General features: G+C 40.2%; 2 protein-coding genes across 2 annotated transcripts; one reads left to right on the forward strand and one right to left on the reverse strand.

The window, feature by feature from the left end:
- Positions 1-546: 546 nt before the first annotated feature.
- gusb (glucuronidase, beta) lies at positions 547-11,510 on the reverse strand. The gene is made up of 12 exons (XM_042432219.1): positions 11,148-11,510; positions 9,660-9,845; positions 9,338-9,519; positions 8,879-9,021; positions 8,500-8,687; positions 6,989-7,141; positions 6,585-6,763; positions 5,463-5,609; positions 4,743-4,827; positions 3,198-3,374; positions 2,841-2,976; positions 547-1,567 (listed from the first exon to the last, which is right to left on the reverse strand). Exons 1-12 carry the CDS (start codon positions 11,418-11,420, stop codon positions 1,416-1,418), a joined length of 2,001 nt encoding a protein of 666 aa, XP_042288153.1. The 5' UTR covers positions 11,421-11,510; the 3' UTR covers positions 547-1,415.
- A 1,163-nt stretch (positions 11,511-12,673) lies between these two features.
- LOC121910567 lies at positions 12,674-16,738 on the forward strand. Its single transcript, XM_042431808.1, has 3 exons — positions 12,674-14,088; positions 14,873-14,957; positions 15,699-16,738. Exons 2-3 carry the CDS (start codon positions 14,930-14,932, stop codon positions 16,736-16,738), a joined length of 1,068 nt encoding a protein of 355 aa, XP_042287742.1. The 5' UTR covers positions 12,674-14,088; positions 14,873-14,929.
- Positions 16,739-17,446: the final 708 nt, after the last annotated feature.

Raw genomic sequence — 17,446 nt, forward strand, 5'->3', positions numbered from 1 at the left:
AATGTTTCATGCAAGCTGTTGAAAGATCACTGTGTTTAATGACAGATCAGTCTGCACTTATGCAAGACTATTATTGTGTAAACAGCAATTACAGCTGGACCAAATCCAAAAGCATTTGTAATACTAGGAAGTACATAAGAAGACACTTTTTTATTGCCTTTCACATACCAACATGTTTTGTTCTGACAAGTTAGGGATTTGTGTAAAATGAAGAGCTTTGTTTACAGCATCTTTAGGTGAAGCATCCTGCTGGCCGCTATATGTTTGAAACAAAAGTACTTGTCTGGATGTAACAGAAAGGTTTAAGTTGTGATGAGGGTATGAGTGGAGTCACTGATAGTGAAAAGTCTGATTGCAGTCACGCCACCAACAATCCACACATCAGTTAACCTTTGAGCTGAGTGTTGAGTTTTCACAATGATTTCGGGAAACAAAACTAAGACTGCAAAGTAAACGTCTGTGTGCTCTACAAAACTGCAGCATGAGTAAAGTTAAAGAGTTTGGGGACAATAAGAAAAAAAAACTCAAAAAGTTACAGTTTACATATTGAGTAAATGGTTTGTCTTTAATACCTTGATTTTTTCTGTTGATCCTCACATATAAAAATAAAACACCTCTGTGATTAGATTCAGCATTGCAATTCACATTAACATTACAAATATAGAACAGTTTTATCCTTGAAAAACAGTAAAAACACACAGATTGGTTGTACAATTCATGGAGATGACAGATGCAAATATTTCTAAAAAATCAGCTTCTAACATATTTGTTATCTTGCTATTTAATTAAACACAATTTTATGTGTTTATTATAGAAAATGTATCCTTAAACACACACAGAGGAAAGGTAAACGTAGATAGTGTGGCAACTCCCTTCCTTTACAGTGTCTTGAATCACCTGACCAGAGGAAAGGTCAGATCTTATCACAAAAATGATTTTGTGTGGAATGATTTTTATTGATCTTGACTTTTTCATGATATCAAAAGGAAAGCACCATCTGCAACAGCTAAATAAATATCCCCAGTCTTCATTCAGGTGTCCTGAGGAGACCCGCATCACAATATTAATTGTCTGTCAAACCCATATTAAAGCAGCTAAATGTGAATTACATTATAGATGAGGCACTAGAGGCAAAATTTCACGTCAGAATCAAACATTGCTTACATGTTAACGGTTGATTGCTGGAAAACCCCTTTATAGTGTTGGTGGTTTTGTTAATTAGATGCAAACCACAAGAATAGCAGAGTTTAATTGTGTTTCATGGTGGCTTGACCTTATATGTATGTATTGAAATGGTTTGAAAAGAAGTGTTCAATATGTGCTTAAGTAAACCGACTGAATTTTACCAGCATTTGTCCGTAAGCTCTCATGGGATTGAGCCTGTCCTGGACTGGGTGCCCCAACACTGGTGGGTGTCAGAGGGGGCAGGGGTATTTGGTCCAAGGAGGTAGTCTCCCAGTTTCATTTGCCAGTCTCCAGTACCTATCCCTCAGGATGAATGCTGCTGCTTTGGGCTGCCTTTGCCTGGTGAAAACACCCTTCTTGTTCCCCACGACACGGGTGACCCCTGCAGACAAAAGAGGGTCAACAAAAACCTCGTCATGCACAAGGCAGAAACACAGTGGAGCCTTTCTTCAGGCAAATATGCAGACTGATGAAGGTATGAAGAGATTTTTTTTCTGAGTAAATTCATAGATGCATAGAACAAGGATGCTAAGACTTAAGCAGTTAGAGGTGAACAAAAATAGCTCTGTCACCAAGGTCTTCTGATTTATCAGTCCAATAGACACAGGAGGGGCCTAGAAAGTTGGCAAGATACTGGTGCTGGCTTTCAAACATCTCCTGAATGCCCAAGTGACACTTCCTATAGTGCAACTTCAACTCATGTTAGGCTTAAACAATGCCAGCACTATCTCTACAGCAATAACACAACACTCAATATAGTCATGGAGGGAAATAACTAGCAAAAAATGTCTACAGCCTTGCTGGTGGCTCTGTAATGATTAACCAATGAATCAGGAAAATAACTGGTAACTTAACTGGTAGACTGTGCAACCTGTGATGAGGGGTCCCAGGTAGACTTTGCTTCATTTTAAGGGGTCACAGGCCAAAAAGGTTGGGAACCACTGCTCTAGGGAACTTGACTATGTTTTAAATTTAATGGCAATCCATCTAGTAGTTGTATAGATATTTCACTCTGAACTGAAGTGAGACTAATCCAAAGGAAAACCGACTGAACGGCAAAGCGATGTTGCCATACCTAGAGCCACGCCACTAACAAAGCTAAAAATTCAGCCTGGACTATTAGGAGTACTGTATAAACAGCAGCAAATGACAGCAGTACTGGCTATACAGGTTATTATCCGCAGCTGCAGTACCTAGTACAGTCATGAAGTCAGCAAAGTTGGAGAGATTCTTTTTCTGAGTAAATTGTGCTTCCTAAATGTCAAAAGCAAGAATGCTAAGCCTTAAGTAGTTAGAGGTGAACAAAAATAGCTCTGTCACCAAGGTATTCTGATTTATCAGTCCAATAGACAAGAAGGGGCCAAGAAAGTTGGCAAGATATCAGTTCTGGCTTTCAAACATTTCCTGCAGGGCAACTTCAACTCATGTTAGGCTTAAATATTGCCAGCACCATTTCTACAGCAATAACACAACACTCAATATAGTCATGGAAGGAAATAAATAGCAAAAAATGTCTACAGCCATACTGGCGGCTTTGTGAGGCTATACTTGAACTAAATGCTCATATTAGCATGCTACCATGGGGGAGTACTGTATAAACAGCGACAAATGACAGCAGTTCTGCTTCAACAGGTTGGGATCCGCAGCTTCAGTACCTTGTGCAGTCATGAAGTCGGCAAAGTTCCAGATTAGTTCACCGATGACATACTGCTTCCTCTTCTGGTCAAACACATTGTGATAGCTCTGCAGGACTACCTTCTGGTACTCCTCAGTAAACATCATGGGTGGATCCTGGAAAGTAAAAATAAAGCCTCTTACTCTGGGTATCAACATGTTTCTAGGAAAATGTGTTGCAACCAGAACCTTGAAGACAGATGCGGGGTGACTGAGGTTTCATAAAATCTGAAGTTCATTGCAGTCCTATGGTTTCTACCAAGACAACAAACGTAAAAATGTTCACTGCTGCTGCACTACAGTTGTGTATTGGGGTGTGTATGTGTGTGTATCCTCACACTGTGGATCCCTGGCACTGCATCTGCTCCATATTCACTCTGGATGATGGGTTTCTGGTACTTTCCATACCAGTCCTCAAACTGGCTGTTGAGCTGGATGGGGATGACCTCCAAGTGACCTGGATCATGGTACCAGGAGAAGTAACTGTTCACACAGATTACATCCACATAGGGAGCCTACGGACGGAAGAGAAAAGACCAAATGTCACTTGTAGAGATATTAGATTCAACTTTATTAGATTAGATTCAAGTTTATTGTCATTGAACAAGTCGTTCCCAGCATGTCCAAGACCTTTCTGTGGTTGTTAAACAGAGTTTGATCAATTTTTTTATGACTATAAATTACTAAAAGCCCCAATATCAGCAAATCTAGATTAATATAATCTGAATGCTCATAAAAGTATGAACTTTAAAACTATTGTGTTATGAGGCAAAATATGTACCATTATTCCAATAAAATGATGGTGAATGTGAATGTCTTTTCATCTTTTCAATACATTATTATAAGTATGCAGAGGCTATCTTCACACTAATTTTTGGCCATGAAAGACAGCAGCAGTAACTGCACATAAATTCTCCCAAATGCTCACAAAATGACGTGTTTGAATTGAATTCACTCAGCCAGAGGCCTTTATAAATTAGTGGCTGCAGGTAGTCAGTGACTGCAAACTAATCACCACCTTGAAGCTACAAACATCACCTTGAAAGATATTCCTCACAGCACAGGAATGTGAACAATTCTCAGCATGTCAACAATGTAGTTTGACATGATGTCAACAAGCTCTTCAGAATGTGAGATAAACCTCTGAAGCATTTGACTCCCGTCTTTCTCACAAGGCACTTTATCCAATTCATTAGTGGCCATTATGTTGTTATGTGAGAACATTCAGTCAAGTGCCATGATCTGACAGGCATAAAGGTGTATTTTGCCCTTTTTTTCTATAAATGCCATGCAATTGTAAGCAATGTTGACTCAAAGTGCAGTGTATAGAATTTTACAGAATGTGTCTTATTATATCATCAGTGTCTGCCCATAAAGAAGTTTTTGTTTTTTCCCCTGATGCACAATTCAAGCCAAGTCAGCCTGATCAAAAATGTTGCCTTTGATATTTTCTCCTTTTTATTACTTAAGATGAGAACAAATGTGAAAAGTTTCTTTCTTTAACTGAACTTTAAAGAGTAACTTAACACTATTGTGTTGTTTGGCTGCTCTCTCTGCTTGAAAGTCTGATGCACCTGTAACCACACCCAACAGTGATGTCACAGTGTACTGACACGCCCTGGAGTGCGAAGTGCAGCAAAGTGAGAGGTTCAACCACTGCAGGGCAGCAAAAACACAATTTTTAAAGTGTTAAGTTACTCTTCAACTAAAGCACAAAAACATTTGACGTTCCCAGTGCAAATAAAAAAAGACATTAACAACACTTGCCTCAACAAAAGTAATTACAGATAATGTGCCAGATAATAAACATGACAATTCATCAATGTGATGTGCAGGTTTTCACTTTGGCACACTAATGGTGCGTGAATACTGTGAAAACTCACCCCCTTGTCCCTGGCATAGTTACTGTCTGTGATGTAAGTGACAGGTCGAGTGGGGTCCAGAGCTTTGGTATGCTTTATCAACGTCCTGCAAGACAAACAGAAAGCACCTTTAGGTGACTGAATTTCAAGTGCAGAGTAATCGCTACAACGCCACAAAAAGCTGACAAGCAAATCGAAGAGTCTGTTATAATTACATATGAGTGTAATTTAATAAACTTCTTTTGTCGGTCCCAACTTCAGCATGACAAAGAACCTGTCTGCACACTGGAAACATCATACCACTTTACTTTATGAGTACAGCAGTCGGGTCAAGTATTTGTCTACACTATTTGTCTCACTGAAGCCTCGGGCTTATTACTGAGCTCCAGCTGTTAGTGTTCAGGGCAGCTTCATGACTACTCTTACTGCATTACACACTTCAGAGGAAAGGTATCAGCTGTGACTGACAAACAAACCATTATCTCACCAGCAGACACACATACAGACAGTTTACAAATGCTTCACTTTTTTTTTTTAAGTTTTGGGTTTTCAATGGCGTCCCAGTAGCCTTGTTCTTGTCCATCTCTGCACTGTCAACTATCAAATAAAAGGGGGGGGGGGGGAGTGAAAAATTTCAAGGCAAAGACTAGTGACAAAAACAAAACAAGTGAATGATCTTGCATCTGCGAGGAACAGATAAGTCTTAAAAAATTTTTTTTTTTTTAAATGACCAGTACTCACTTGAAATAAAATTCAGCTGGAGGCATCTCTGCCGCTGGCTCATTGGCTACTGACCACATGACCACAGAGGGATGGTTCTTGTCCCGACGCACAAGCTCGTCCATGACATCCAGGTGATGAGCCAGGGAGGCGTTTCCAAAACTGCGACTGCATTGTCGGGCAAGACACAGCACACACCGAGACTGAGACAGCTCATGGAAAGAACAAAGACTGACATTCCAGACCCACCCAACCTCAAAACAGTGCACAAAACAAAGATAAGTGTCTGTCAACATCTGTAGGCAAGAACAGTGAGACTCACCCTGTCTTACACAGGTCAAAACTGTCTTCTGCTTCAGTGTCTTTCATGAAATGATTCATCAAAGAGGTTTTTTTAATATATTCTCATCTCTTTGATTTCATGACTGAGGTCTAAACATTCAGCTCTCAAAACCTGCCTCTAACATTCATGTTCATGTATCTCAACACAAGTCAATAAAAATGTTGCCACAAACACAAAGTGAGAGCTACAGGGATGCTGGAAAGTGAGAGATCTTTCTGCATGTTTCCTCTTGCAATGCCAGACTGCTTTTGAGTAAATCTAACTGAAGTAAAAATGCATGTGGCTGTTTATAATTAATTGAAACTTAATGGAATTTGGCTTAAAGCTGTTTCATTTAATTAATGTAACTGGATAAACATCCATTAACTTGAGATGGAAATTGTTTTGTGGTTACCTTTTTTTTTAACTCAATTCAACTCCCCCAATATTAGAGAATATGCACATTTATTTTCAATATGTTGTCAAGAATATGCATCTTTCATTCTAATCTATTATTATCTAAATAAGAGTTTCATATAAGTCTAATCAACATGACTTGTAACAACAGTAGAAAATCCTAACTTAGACAGGGTGAAGTTTCTTGCATGTATATTTTGTTGCTCTAATTTAACAATAGTCAGGAGGTTTTCAAGAATAATGGTGATGGACACCACTCATCCTCTAAACAGTACAACCAATTCCTAAAGTCTATCCTCTGTCCTCATACACTGTGACTAACACTGAGACCTTAGACCCTATTGACCACCCTAAACCCTTCAAACACACCTAAAGGTCCCAGAGAACTGAGCAGTGATACCTACATGTCTTTGATGCCCACCCCTGGGCACTCATCTATCACCACAATGCCATGGCGGTCACACATCTGCAGGATCTCCTCCGCATAGGGGTAGTGGCTGGTACGGAAAGAGTTGGCCCCCAACCACTTCAGTAAGTTGAAGTCTTTGACAATCAGGGGCCAGTCCAAGCCTTTTCCTCTAATCTACAACACAAGGTAAAGAGATGAAGAGACAATTGAACTGGAGCCACTTTTTCTAAAACATATTTCATGCAAATTTTATATAACTCTTTGTCCATGTACTGTAAGGGGGAAAACAGGTGTTAGTTCAGTAAATGGTAGAACATACAGTATATGTTGCCTCAGAGCAAAATGAACCTTTAAATTGAGTCTTCTGTAAAGGTTTTGCTTCCCTCTAGTGGTACTCACATCAGAGTCCTCGTGTTTATTGACTCCATGGAAATAGAAGGGCTTGTTGTTTATGAGGAACTGGGTGCTGGTAACATTGACAGTGCGGATGCCAACTGGTAGACTATAGACATCCTCATATGTTGATCTCTCATCAGCTGCCATCACACGAACCTTGATGTTAAAGCAAACAAGTCAGAATAAAAGAAAATCATGATAATGCTACCAAATAGAGCTCTTTTTAAAGTAAGTACTGCAAATACAAGAGGATGTGCTGAATACCAAACAACTACAGCTAGTTAGGAAGTCAATTCTTACACAAGATAACATCACCATGCACTCAGTGTGGTGCAAAAACTGTCAGATGAGGAAGAAAAGCAAAGAGCAGTGAAAACTAACAATCTGGCTTGCACAATATCCAACCACATTGAAAACTGTCAAGCCACAAATCAAAACTTAATTCTAGTAAAGGTACACAAACCTTTGACTGTAACTGTGAGTTACAATATGTTTCTAGATTATATGATTGTGAGAGATTTAAGGCTTATTTAAGTGAGAGGAGCAGCGATTTCTGAGAAGCTTATCAAGCTGGTAGTCAGATGTAAACATCTACATGTTACTGCATGACACTATTGTCAAGCCAGAGGGTGGCACATGAGTTTTATTTTTAAAATCGTATTATATTTTATTGTTGTCATTGAATAGGCATTCACTTAGGACTGTATAGGCATTGGTTGTGTAATAGTGAAGTTCCCCTTGGTCAGAACACACAGGATGTCCAGATGTTGTTAACTCTTCTTCACTGATTCTCTTGTAACACAGCAGCACAGTGTTGCAACCATTTAGGCTTACAGGTGTTGAGTTGAAGGAGGTGTGTTTTTGTGTGATCGGGGTGCATTCAAAGCAAAAACATTTAGCAGCTGCCGGTCGACAAATCAGGGGAGAAGGGACAGACATGTTTAAGCATTCATCAACAGTTTACACTGTTGAAAGAAAGAAAAACTGAGTATTTATGTTGTGTCAGGAATCTGATCGTACCTGCTGACCGTTGGGTCAAGCAGCAACATGTAGTGGATGTTTGCATCTGACTACCAGTTAGATAAGAAACATCTTTATATTTCTGTGAGAACAGCTACTGTTGTGCCTTCAGCGAAGTGATCCAATGCAGGGGTCTGAAATACACTTCTTTATGCAAGTGGACTACAGCTAGTTTGGTGCCATATAAATGAATAAATGAAGCAACTGTGAGTTAACAATCATTAATTCATGATCTATCGAGTGTTAACTAATCACGCTCATAATGACTTGATAATTTAATGGTGAGACAGGCTATATTCATGCATTAAATCATCAGGGGTCATGCATTAGTTATGCATACTTAAGCATAATAAAGTGTTACTGATGCTTTAATTACAGCAGAACTATAATTAGATTTTTTATAGTTTTATGATATCTAGAAACTTCATCTGACACAAGGTGGAACATGTGATCTTCCTGGTGGTAAATTAAGTGCATAAAACAGGTTGTCTTACCTCCAAAGAGTAAAGATAACCTGGATTCTCATGCATCAAGTACGGCCACCACAGATTGACATCTTCTACTTTGAGCACTCCAGATGGCTGGTTGGAGGAGGCCACACAGCGGCGGTTTTTGTCCATCAAAGTGACCTTCAGGTTTGCTTTGGCAGCACCTTGGACTGATACCTTGTATTTGACTAGACCTGAAACACAGAGGATACAACAAAGTCTAATAAAACAGACATGAACAATCAGAAAGCTGCTTCTTCGTTCAGTGAGGTTGCATGTGATGCATCTGATAGCCACTTAATCATTGGATTTCTACCAAATGCTTTGGTTTTAGTAAGGGTTAGAAAGTGAATAAATTTCATTGTATACAGCTGTATTTATTTACCAGTGTTATCCAAGAAGTCAGTCACCACAGTGATGTCATCCACATAAGCCTTAGGAGTTGTATACAGCAGCACAGGACGATGTATCCCAGCATAGTTGAAGAAATCAAAGTAGATGTTTTGCACAAAAAAACCAGGAGGATACCTGTTGAGCAATTACATTTGCCTTATTATCTCAATACTCATTGACAGGAAATTGTGCACATTTAATCTTGACTAAATACAATAAATAAAGTCTGAATTACATGTCTAGTTTGAAAGGTTTGAACATTCTCACTATTGATTCCCATTATAAAAAAACTTGGGGGAAAAAAGGGCATTTATAAAAACTATAAATGATTCTAAACATTTGAATTGAAGCACGAATCACCTGGATACATTAAAAACATGTCACACATGAATTTAAGCTTTCTTATCAAGTCAGTGTTTTAATTAGGAAAATAAAAAGTGAATGAGGTTACTTGGAGAGGTCGTTCATGTGCTGGATGATTCCTGGAGGAAGAGTCTCCAGAGTCAGAGTGTTGTTGACAGCGATGGTGATCCTGCACGGCGTCGTTGGGTCCTTGCGGATTAAACCGCCTATCTCTGCCTCAAAGGGAAGATGGCCACCTTTATGCTCTGTCACTTGCACCCCGTTCACCCACTGCAGAGGTAGAGACAGCGAGTCTGAAGCAGCTTGGTCTCAGTTGTGGGTACAAAAGGATGACTGAGATCTTTAAATAGTCTCTAAATTTAATACAAGCACGGATAGCTCTGGGTTTTCGGGGTGCACATAATACTCACCACCACTGAATAATAGTGAGCACTCCCCACTCTGAGAACCACTCTTGTTCCCTCATCGGCGATCCAGCGGGCAGGAACCACCACCTCTCGCTCATACCACACCCAGCCAATGAAGTCTCTCAGTGTGGGGTCCTGGGTGATGTCGTTGTAGCTGGCAGGTACTGGCATGTCAATCACTGGGCCAGTCTAACACACAGGAGCACATGGACGTGGAAATGGGTGAGAAAACCGCCTAATGAAAAGGCTTCATTTATTTCGACTGGGGCTGACTGTTAGTCACCACAATGATAATCATCCATAATTAGAATAATAATAGTAACAGCATGATCATGATAGATTGTTTTTCATTTGATTCTCATTTTGCTCTTTTGGCAATGGTTGGACCCTGAAAATAAATCTTGCAAATTAAAGGAATAAGAAAGAAAAAAAAAAACTTTGGTTACAAAAAATAATGTGTATTTTCTGGCTTTTCTCTCATTTTTTGCTTTTTCCTTGTTAAATACTAGATACATCATCTCTTCTAGTCCCCAAAACCTTTGACAAACACAGGGTCATAAGCCATACAGGTTGAGAACCAATGTCCTCTGGTATCATGATTATGTTTCTATAGGTTAAATGAACTTGAGAGTGTTTCTGTTAAACTGATATTAAATTGGAGAGAATGTAGTAAGTAATGATCTTACTGATCAGTTTTATCACTTCTGTGATATCACAGTAGCATCTGCTAACGGACTGACAGTAGGTTTAAGGTATTGTATGATAAGTTTCTGTTTTGGACTTAAAAGGATGAGCTCACAATTTTTCAAGTCTGCCCTAAAATAACAGTCAGGAGCCCAAATGAACATTGAAACAGGTTTTTCTTGCTCTGATCATTCCTCCTCTTCATACTGACCATTAGAAGATCCCTTCATAATGCAAGTGATGGAGGACAAAATCCACAGTCCTCGTTTTGAGCAAAAATGTATTTAAAAGTTTATCTGAAGCTAATATGAAGCTTCAGTCGTCCAAATGAGTCAAATCAAGTAGATATCTTTTAATGTTATTTTTGTTTTATTTATTTGATGCTAAAAAGACTGTAAATGTGGCAGATATCCACTTGATATGACTCACTCAGACTGCTGAAGCCTCATATAAGCTTCACATCGACTTTTAAGTGTATTTTTGCACAAAACGACTGTGTGGACACACTGTGGCCCCCATCACTTACATTGAAAGCACATTTGAAGGAGATCTTTTATGAACAGGAGGAATGATTACAGCGAGGAAAACTTTACTGTTTTAAAACAAACTTGAAATATTGTGAACCCATCCTTTATGCACTTTGTGGCGTTTTGCATCTCCTATGGTACGTTAAGTGGACTAAAATGTCCTATATTGCAACTGTCAGTGATTATACTGACCTGTTTCTTTAAATTCAGATAACTGTCAAACAAATAAAACGAGCTCCTTCATATTATCAGAGCTGCAGCTGGCTGCGGTCCTGCTCACCTCTGCAAGGGGACTTTTGTACCATGCTTTCTCGAAGCCCTGGTTCCTGTTAGAAGACTTGTCAGCCCTGAAGACCCACAGCCCGCTCAGCTCCTTCACCTCCCTGGAGGAAGACTCCCGGGGGAAAAGCATCCCGGTGTCCAGCGGACACACCGCGTCCCACAGCGCGCACACACACAGGACCCGGAGCACACCGAGGACCCCGGGGGGAGACATCCTGGACAAACCAGACTGCTGCAGGCGTCCACTCAGGAAGTAACTTCTGCTGCTCATATGAGTCAGTCACATGATTTTCTTTGCGGTCACATGACCACAGAGCCAGGCCGGCAAAAAACAACCTTTCTGCTGCCTGTAGCATATCTTAAAATATTGCAATTGAGACTAAATGTCAGCATGAACTTTCCTCCCTTTTTTTTAGTAAAATAAAAATTACCAAAACACTCTGACTTTTTGTCCGTCTGTGATTTAAGATCTGCGATATAAATAATACTGTCTGACAGCCAACTTGCACAGATGTCAGAATGTTGACGTCCTTTTTATGTATTTTTCCCATATGATACACTTAAATAATTACACTTAAAGAAATGTTGGTAGTGTAGTTTTTTTCCCTGAAAGATTGAACCACATTTGGAGCCTTAGTTTCAGATCTTTGCGTATTGCACCACCTGGTGGTCAATTTTTACAAACTGTTGAAAGTGACCTCCAGTTAAAATTTTAACTGACTAAATTTGCCGTCAACCTTCAGATATGTTGATATATTTAGAGTAGAAGACAAAAATCTGCTGAAAACTGCTTTGTTCTACGTGAACATTTGTACTTTACATCACCCACAAAAACTCCTTTCAGTCCTGCAAACATGAGCAACAACACTGAGGCTCAGTGTACCGATGAGGTCCAAACTTTGGATCTAAGTTTCCCTGCAGCATGACTGAGGGTCTTCATGTAGACCTCATGATAAGGTCTTAATGGATCAGTTGCAAGAAGCCCTGCAGCCAACGATGTTCTTCATGTCTTAGATGTGTGTGAAATCTACATGGATGGACGATAACATGGACATGGATGCCTCTGGTCTGTTTATCTCCAACAATAACTATTAATAGTCATTTCACTCAGAGGCTCCCCCTCTGACCCCTGACCCTTTAGGCCCCCAGACCTGTGCCCTGTGGGAGAGAGTTCCAGAGGACAGGAGGGACCAGCAGAGGCAGCACATACACACTGTCTATGTTTTGGAAATGTATGATGAGAAGCAGATAAAAGATACAAGGTCTGTCCAACACCCACATTACCTATACAACATGAAAAGTTCATGACATGATGGATTCATGAATGTACACTCATATTAACAACCTCTATATCAATCATAAAAACTTAAATAATTATTATATTAGCCAACTTTTTAAGGAAATGTTTCATTTTTAGTTTGACGTCTGGGTTTTTAGTTTTGGAAAAACAGGAACAATAAAAAATGCATTTAATGAAAATACAAACATTTATAGGACTTCCATAGATTTGTACCAATTAAAATGGTTACTATATCCTTCTTGGATTAAATTAAGATTTTTATAAATAATTCCTCAAATATTATACTGTATGTTATGCAAAATATCCTAAAGCAGCTCCTAACTGGCCAAGTCAGGACAACCTCCTAAAAATAAGAGACTTATCAGTCCTAACTTCAAGACAATTAAGGTTTTGGCCGAAGAGCAATTCACATTGCATTATATTGCTAAAAGTAGCTCTGAAGTCTGTGAGAAGTTAGAGGGAGTTCAGAGGACTACTAGTCACTGTCCTACTCACAATCAGCTGCCAGTGTCAGTGTTTATAGCACTGATGAAATTTCAATATCTCAGCTGTCAGAATGATTCATTTTGTGGATAAACGATATCAGACACCAATTACTATTCAAAGCAGAGTATTTTCTATATTTCTAAAACATGTTTGTTTTACTCTTTCAGCTTAGAACAAAAACACAGAAGAAGTAGGCGGACACCAACATAAACCACACTAAACCACTGAAAACACTGTGTGATTGATAACACAGATTCTAAAATAATTAGAATCAACAACATGGCATGATTACAAAGTCTATATAATCTTCCATCTGGTTTGTTGTTATTACTGCTGGTAAATGGAAATGTTAGTTTGCATTTTTAACTCTTTGTCGCAGAGATTTGCCCCAAACTTGTCTTTTTAGATGTCAAACTACATACTCTATGTACTAACTAGTCCATTTACTGACAGCAGACATTTATGTCTTCTAAAAAAAACTGCACATATGAATTACAACTTCATGCAATAAAACTGTTTGTTTCCGTTTTAACTTGTAATTGTTTTCTGCATCCTGTTGTGTGTTTTTATCATCAGACCATCAGCTGCTACAGGAGACATTTCTGACAGCTGCACATCAATATCTCTGCTCTCTTTCTCTCTCTTTTGTTTTCAAATTCGTTGTATTGTCATAATCATTAGTACAATATTTGCTGAATCAGGTTGTATTAGAGTTAAATGTCAGTAATAACTCTGAATGTAAGGACGAAATACCACAAATGATTTGCACATTACTGCAAAGCTACTGAAATGAAAGAAAAACAAATCGTACAAATAATTGAACAAACTAGTATAAATAAATGTTATTTTAAAATTAAGGTTACGAGGTTACGTCATGCCAACAGAACCTTGATTCCTCACTTTGCACCTGAACTTGGACCCGAGTGGACCTATCGCAAAGCTTGGATACTGGAAAGTGAACTCTTGGAAAACTCTTCAACTCTAAAGCGGATCTTGTTGGAAAACAAAACTACTTGGATCTCTGAACAACTACTTGGACTTCTGAACTCTTGTGGACAACTGAACAAGTTGGAAATGGCCCTCGGAGGACCCCTCTCCACTGGTGACCACCTGCTGACTGGAGTCGCCCATGAGATGGACCGTGACCCGGCAGGTAAGACCAATTTAAAATTTATATTTTACTTATGATTTATTCATTATTTATCTCCAAGAAAGTTTTAAAACCAATCTTAGAGTAAAAATAATGTCACTTTTAGAGTTTAAAGGTGGACAGTTCATAGCATGTAATTGGGCCTATTGAAAAAAACACAGATTTGGTGAAAACAGACAGTTATTCGACGATTTCTCCGTGTAAAATGATTATTTATTGGATAGAACGAATGAAATATCCCGGGACAGGTGTGGAATGTGTAAACAATTAGTGTAGTGATTTGAAACACTGTTATTTTGGTTTCAATGCATCAAATTGTCCAAAACTTGCATTGAAATTATGGAAAAAAGATGGCGACTGGGCCAAATTTCGGAAAATGCCAAAATTATGTTCTTGTCTCGCACCATGGAGACGCTGGAACTCTGAGCTCCAGACGTCAGAACGTCAGGACGTACAGGTGTAAACACACCTGGTCCGGTTCTTCTAATGTGTAAATCTGAGCAGCTTGTTTTGATTGTTGAGGCTTAATTGGCTAAAAAAAAATCCGGAACTGTTGCCGAATAATTAAAAAAAAAAAATCATTTACGTTTCAAAGTTCATCACATTTTGAACTAATTTCAAGATATTCATCAACATGGAGGAGAAAAAGTGAAGCATGTCTGACTGTTTTTGGGTTCACAATCAGAACTGTTGCGTTCAATCATTATATAGTTTGTACTTGACATGTTGGTATTTTCATAACATTGAAACGCGATCTGTTTGTTCGTTTGTTGTTTTATTTTTCGAGGGAGAAGACAGAAACGTGCAGCTTTAAGGTTCTGCGTGTGCGCGTCCTGCGTCCAGGATGCCGCCGACTCCTGCACGTCCTGACGGTTTGTATCACATTATCGCAGTTTTTCTTGTGATCCGTGTCTGGAACAGAACCCAGCCCCCTCTCAGTTTTCTCATTTACCCCGTTATCCAATTTCCCCTCTCATAAATTCTCGTCCAAAGAAAGGATTTGTAGCCTGCAATAATAATCCAGATCAAAAAAAGAAAAGTGGATAGAGCCGGTGCGTTAAAGCGCAGGGCGCGCAGGGATCTCAAAGTCTCCTGATTTAGCAGTTTATGTGCGCCTTATAATTAAAAACATTTTAACTGTGAGCCCTACAGTGTTGCGGGCACATTATCACTATTATGAGTATATTTTATTTTTCTGCAAAGTTGCCAGTGCTCATAATTCAGAACGGTTTAAACCTTCATTTACTGGGCAGCTTAATATGTGACAACAATTTGATAATTCGTGATCAGCTCTTAATAAAATGATAATCACGTCAGTGGTACAAATTTACTTTTCATCATCAGACGTCAGCTAAATAAAATTCAATTCAGAGTTGATTTGAAATATGAAAACATGCTGCCCGACTTTCAGCGGCTTTTTACATCCAAAACATACATGACCACATGAGTTTTGATGATATGACATAGTTATAGTTCTTATATGTTTATATTTTTTCTAATTTTAACTTTGATTGTTGGTTATTTAGTCCAAATATTTGATGTTATGTTTTATATATAGAAATGCTTTAGATTTGAAATCAAGTTCTCATGTGATGTGTCTCTTTTCCCATCAGGTGGCTCCTTTCAGCGTGTCGACTACCTTGTTGAGTGTCCTGCAGGAGACGGCGTCCCTGAAGTCATCAGGATCCTGGACCACGATGATGACAACAATCTCCCCATCTGCATCTCTTCTGACAAGAAGGAGGAGGGTGAGGTTGCGGTAAGTATTGTACGTACAGGTGGAGGTGAGGACGTTCCTCCGTTCTCTTCTGATGAAGAGAGTGACGAAGAGGAGGATGAAGACACCGAAGACAGTGAGGGCTGGTCTGACTCGTCAAGCGAGGATACTGGATATGACAGTCTGTCCGAAGATGAAGAGGAATTAGAAGACGACCACATCAGATGTCGCTCTCCTCTCGTCCAGCAGCTCTCACCAGAGAACATTTGGCAGCATTGGAGAGAAGCTTGTCCTCCTGTTCCTGCTGGTTCTCCTGTTCCTGCTGGTCCTCCTGTTCCTGCTGGTTCTCCTGTTCCTGTTGCTGCTCCTGTTGTTGTTCCTCAGCAGCTGACTGCCAGGCGTCCACCGGTACCTGTTCGGCACCGCAAGCCCCGAGGAGCTTCAGCATCCCAACGGCCTGAAGAGTCTACTCCTTCAACCGCCAGCCTCAGCTCGTCCATGAAGAGGAGCAGGGAAGACAGCCACTGGGAGAGGGTGACTGCTAAGCGGCCAAGGTGGAACTGTGAGGAGAGAACGGACAACTCAGCTCCCTCAACTTCAGACCACAGCTCTTCTACAAACAGAAGCTGGGACGAGAGCTACAGAGACTCACTACTTTTATTCTCCGGCCTCAGCTTGTACACGAAGAAGAGCAGGGGAGACAGTGACTCGGAGGAGGTGACTGCTAAGCGCCTGAAGAGGGACTGTGAGGAAAGACCTGACAACTCCGCTCCCCCAACGTCAGACCTCAGCTCCTCTCCAATCAGCAGCAGGGACGAGAGCTACGGATACGCAGAGCCCTCAACTTCAAGTGGCATCTCTGCATCTACAAACAGGCCATTCCGGGAGCGTCATTTTGGGATCCCGTTGTGGGCTTATGACAGCGACTCAGACTAGGACTGCCAGCCTTGTACACTGCAGGAAGCAGGTTCAGAAAACTGTAAATACTTTGCATCTGGCAGAGCTGCCGATGCCCAGCCTTTGCGTCTTGCAGGGCTGATGAAGCCCTGAGTAGCGTCTTGCACCGGGGTCTTTTTGTACATAACTGGTAGCTGGATTGTCCCTCTTTAACATTGAGGACTGGCCTTTGCGTCTTGCGGGGCTGGTGAGGCCCTGAGTAGCGTCTTGCACCGGGGTCTTTTTGTACATAACTGGTCACTGGATTGTCCTACTTTAACCTTGAGGGCTGGCCTTTGCGTCTTGCGGGGCTGGTGAGGCCCTGAGTAGCGTCTTGCACCGGGGTCTTTTTGTATATAACTGGTAGCTGGATTGTCCTACTTTAACATTGAGGACTGGCCTTTGCGTCTGGCGGGGCTGGAAACACCATCTTGCACCAGGACTTTTTTAATCCATTGATATAATTTACCTTTTGAATAATAATTTCCTTTAATAATAATTAATAGGACACTTAAATGCATACACACACTGATGGCAGCGAGCGACCATGCAAGACACTGACATAACCATCTGGTTCAGTGTCTTGCTCAAGGACACATCCACATGTAGACATCAAACCATCAACTCTGCAATTAGTTGAAGACCACTCAAACTCCTGAGCCACAGCTGCCCACACTTAACTATTCATCTGGTCCTGCAGGGAAACAC

The sequence above is a fragment of the Thunnus maccoyii genome, chromosome 13 (genome assembly GCF_910596095.1).
Source record: "Thunnus maccoyii chromosome 13, fThuMac1.1, whole genome shotgun sequence".
Classification (NCBI taxonomy): Eukaryota; Metazoa; Chordata; class Actinopteri; order Scombriformes; family Scombridae; genus Thunnus; species Thunnus maccoyii.

What these genes read in the sequence shown, in the direction of transcription:
- gusb (XM_042432219.1), bottom strand. Translation starts at nt 11,420, where the DNA reads ATGAGCAGCAGAAGTTACTTCCTGAGTGGACGCCTGCAGCAGTCTGGT. An exon ending in CACATGAACGACCTCTCCAA is followed by an intron (nt 9,022 to 9,337) that starts GTAACCTCATTC and finishes ATTGCTCAACAG; the next exon opens with GTATCCTCCTGGTTTTTTTG. An exon ending in ATAAACACGAGGACTCTGAT is followed by an intron (nt 6,764 to 6,988) that starts GTGAGTACCACT and finishes CTTGTGTTGTAG; the next exon opens with ATTAGAGGAAAAGGCTTGGA.
- LOC121910567 (XM_042431808.1), top strand. Translation starts at nt 14,930, where the DNA reads ATGCCGCCGACTCCTGCACGTCCTGACG. An exon ending in GACTCCTGCACGTCCTGACG is followed by an intron (nt 14,958 to 15,698) that starts GTTTGTATCACA and finishes TTTTCCCATCAG; the next exon opens with GTGGCTCCTTTCAGCGTGTC.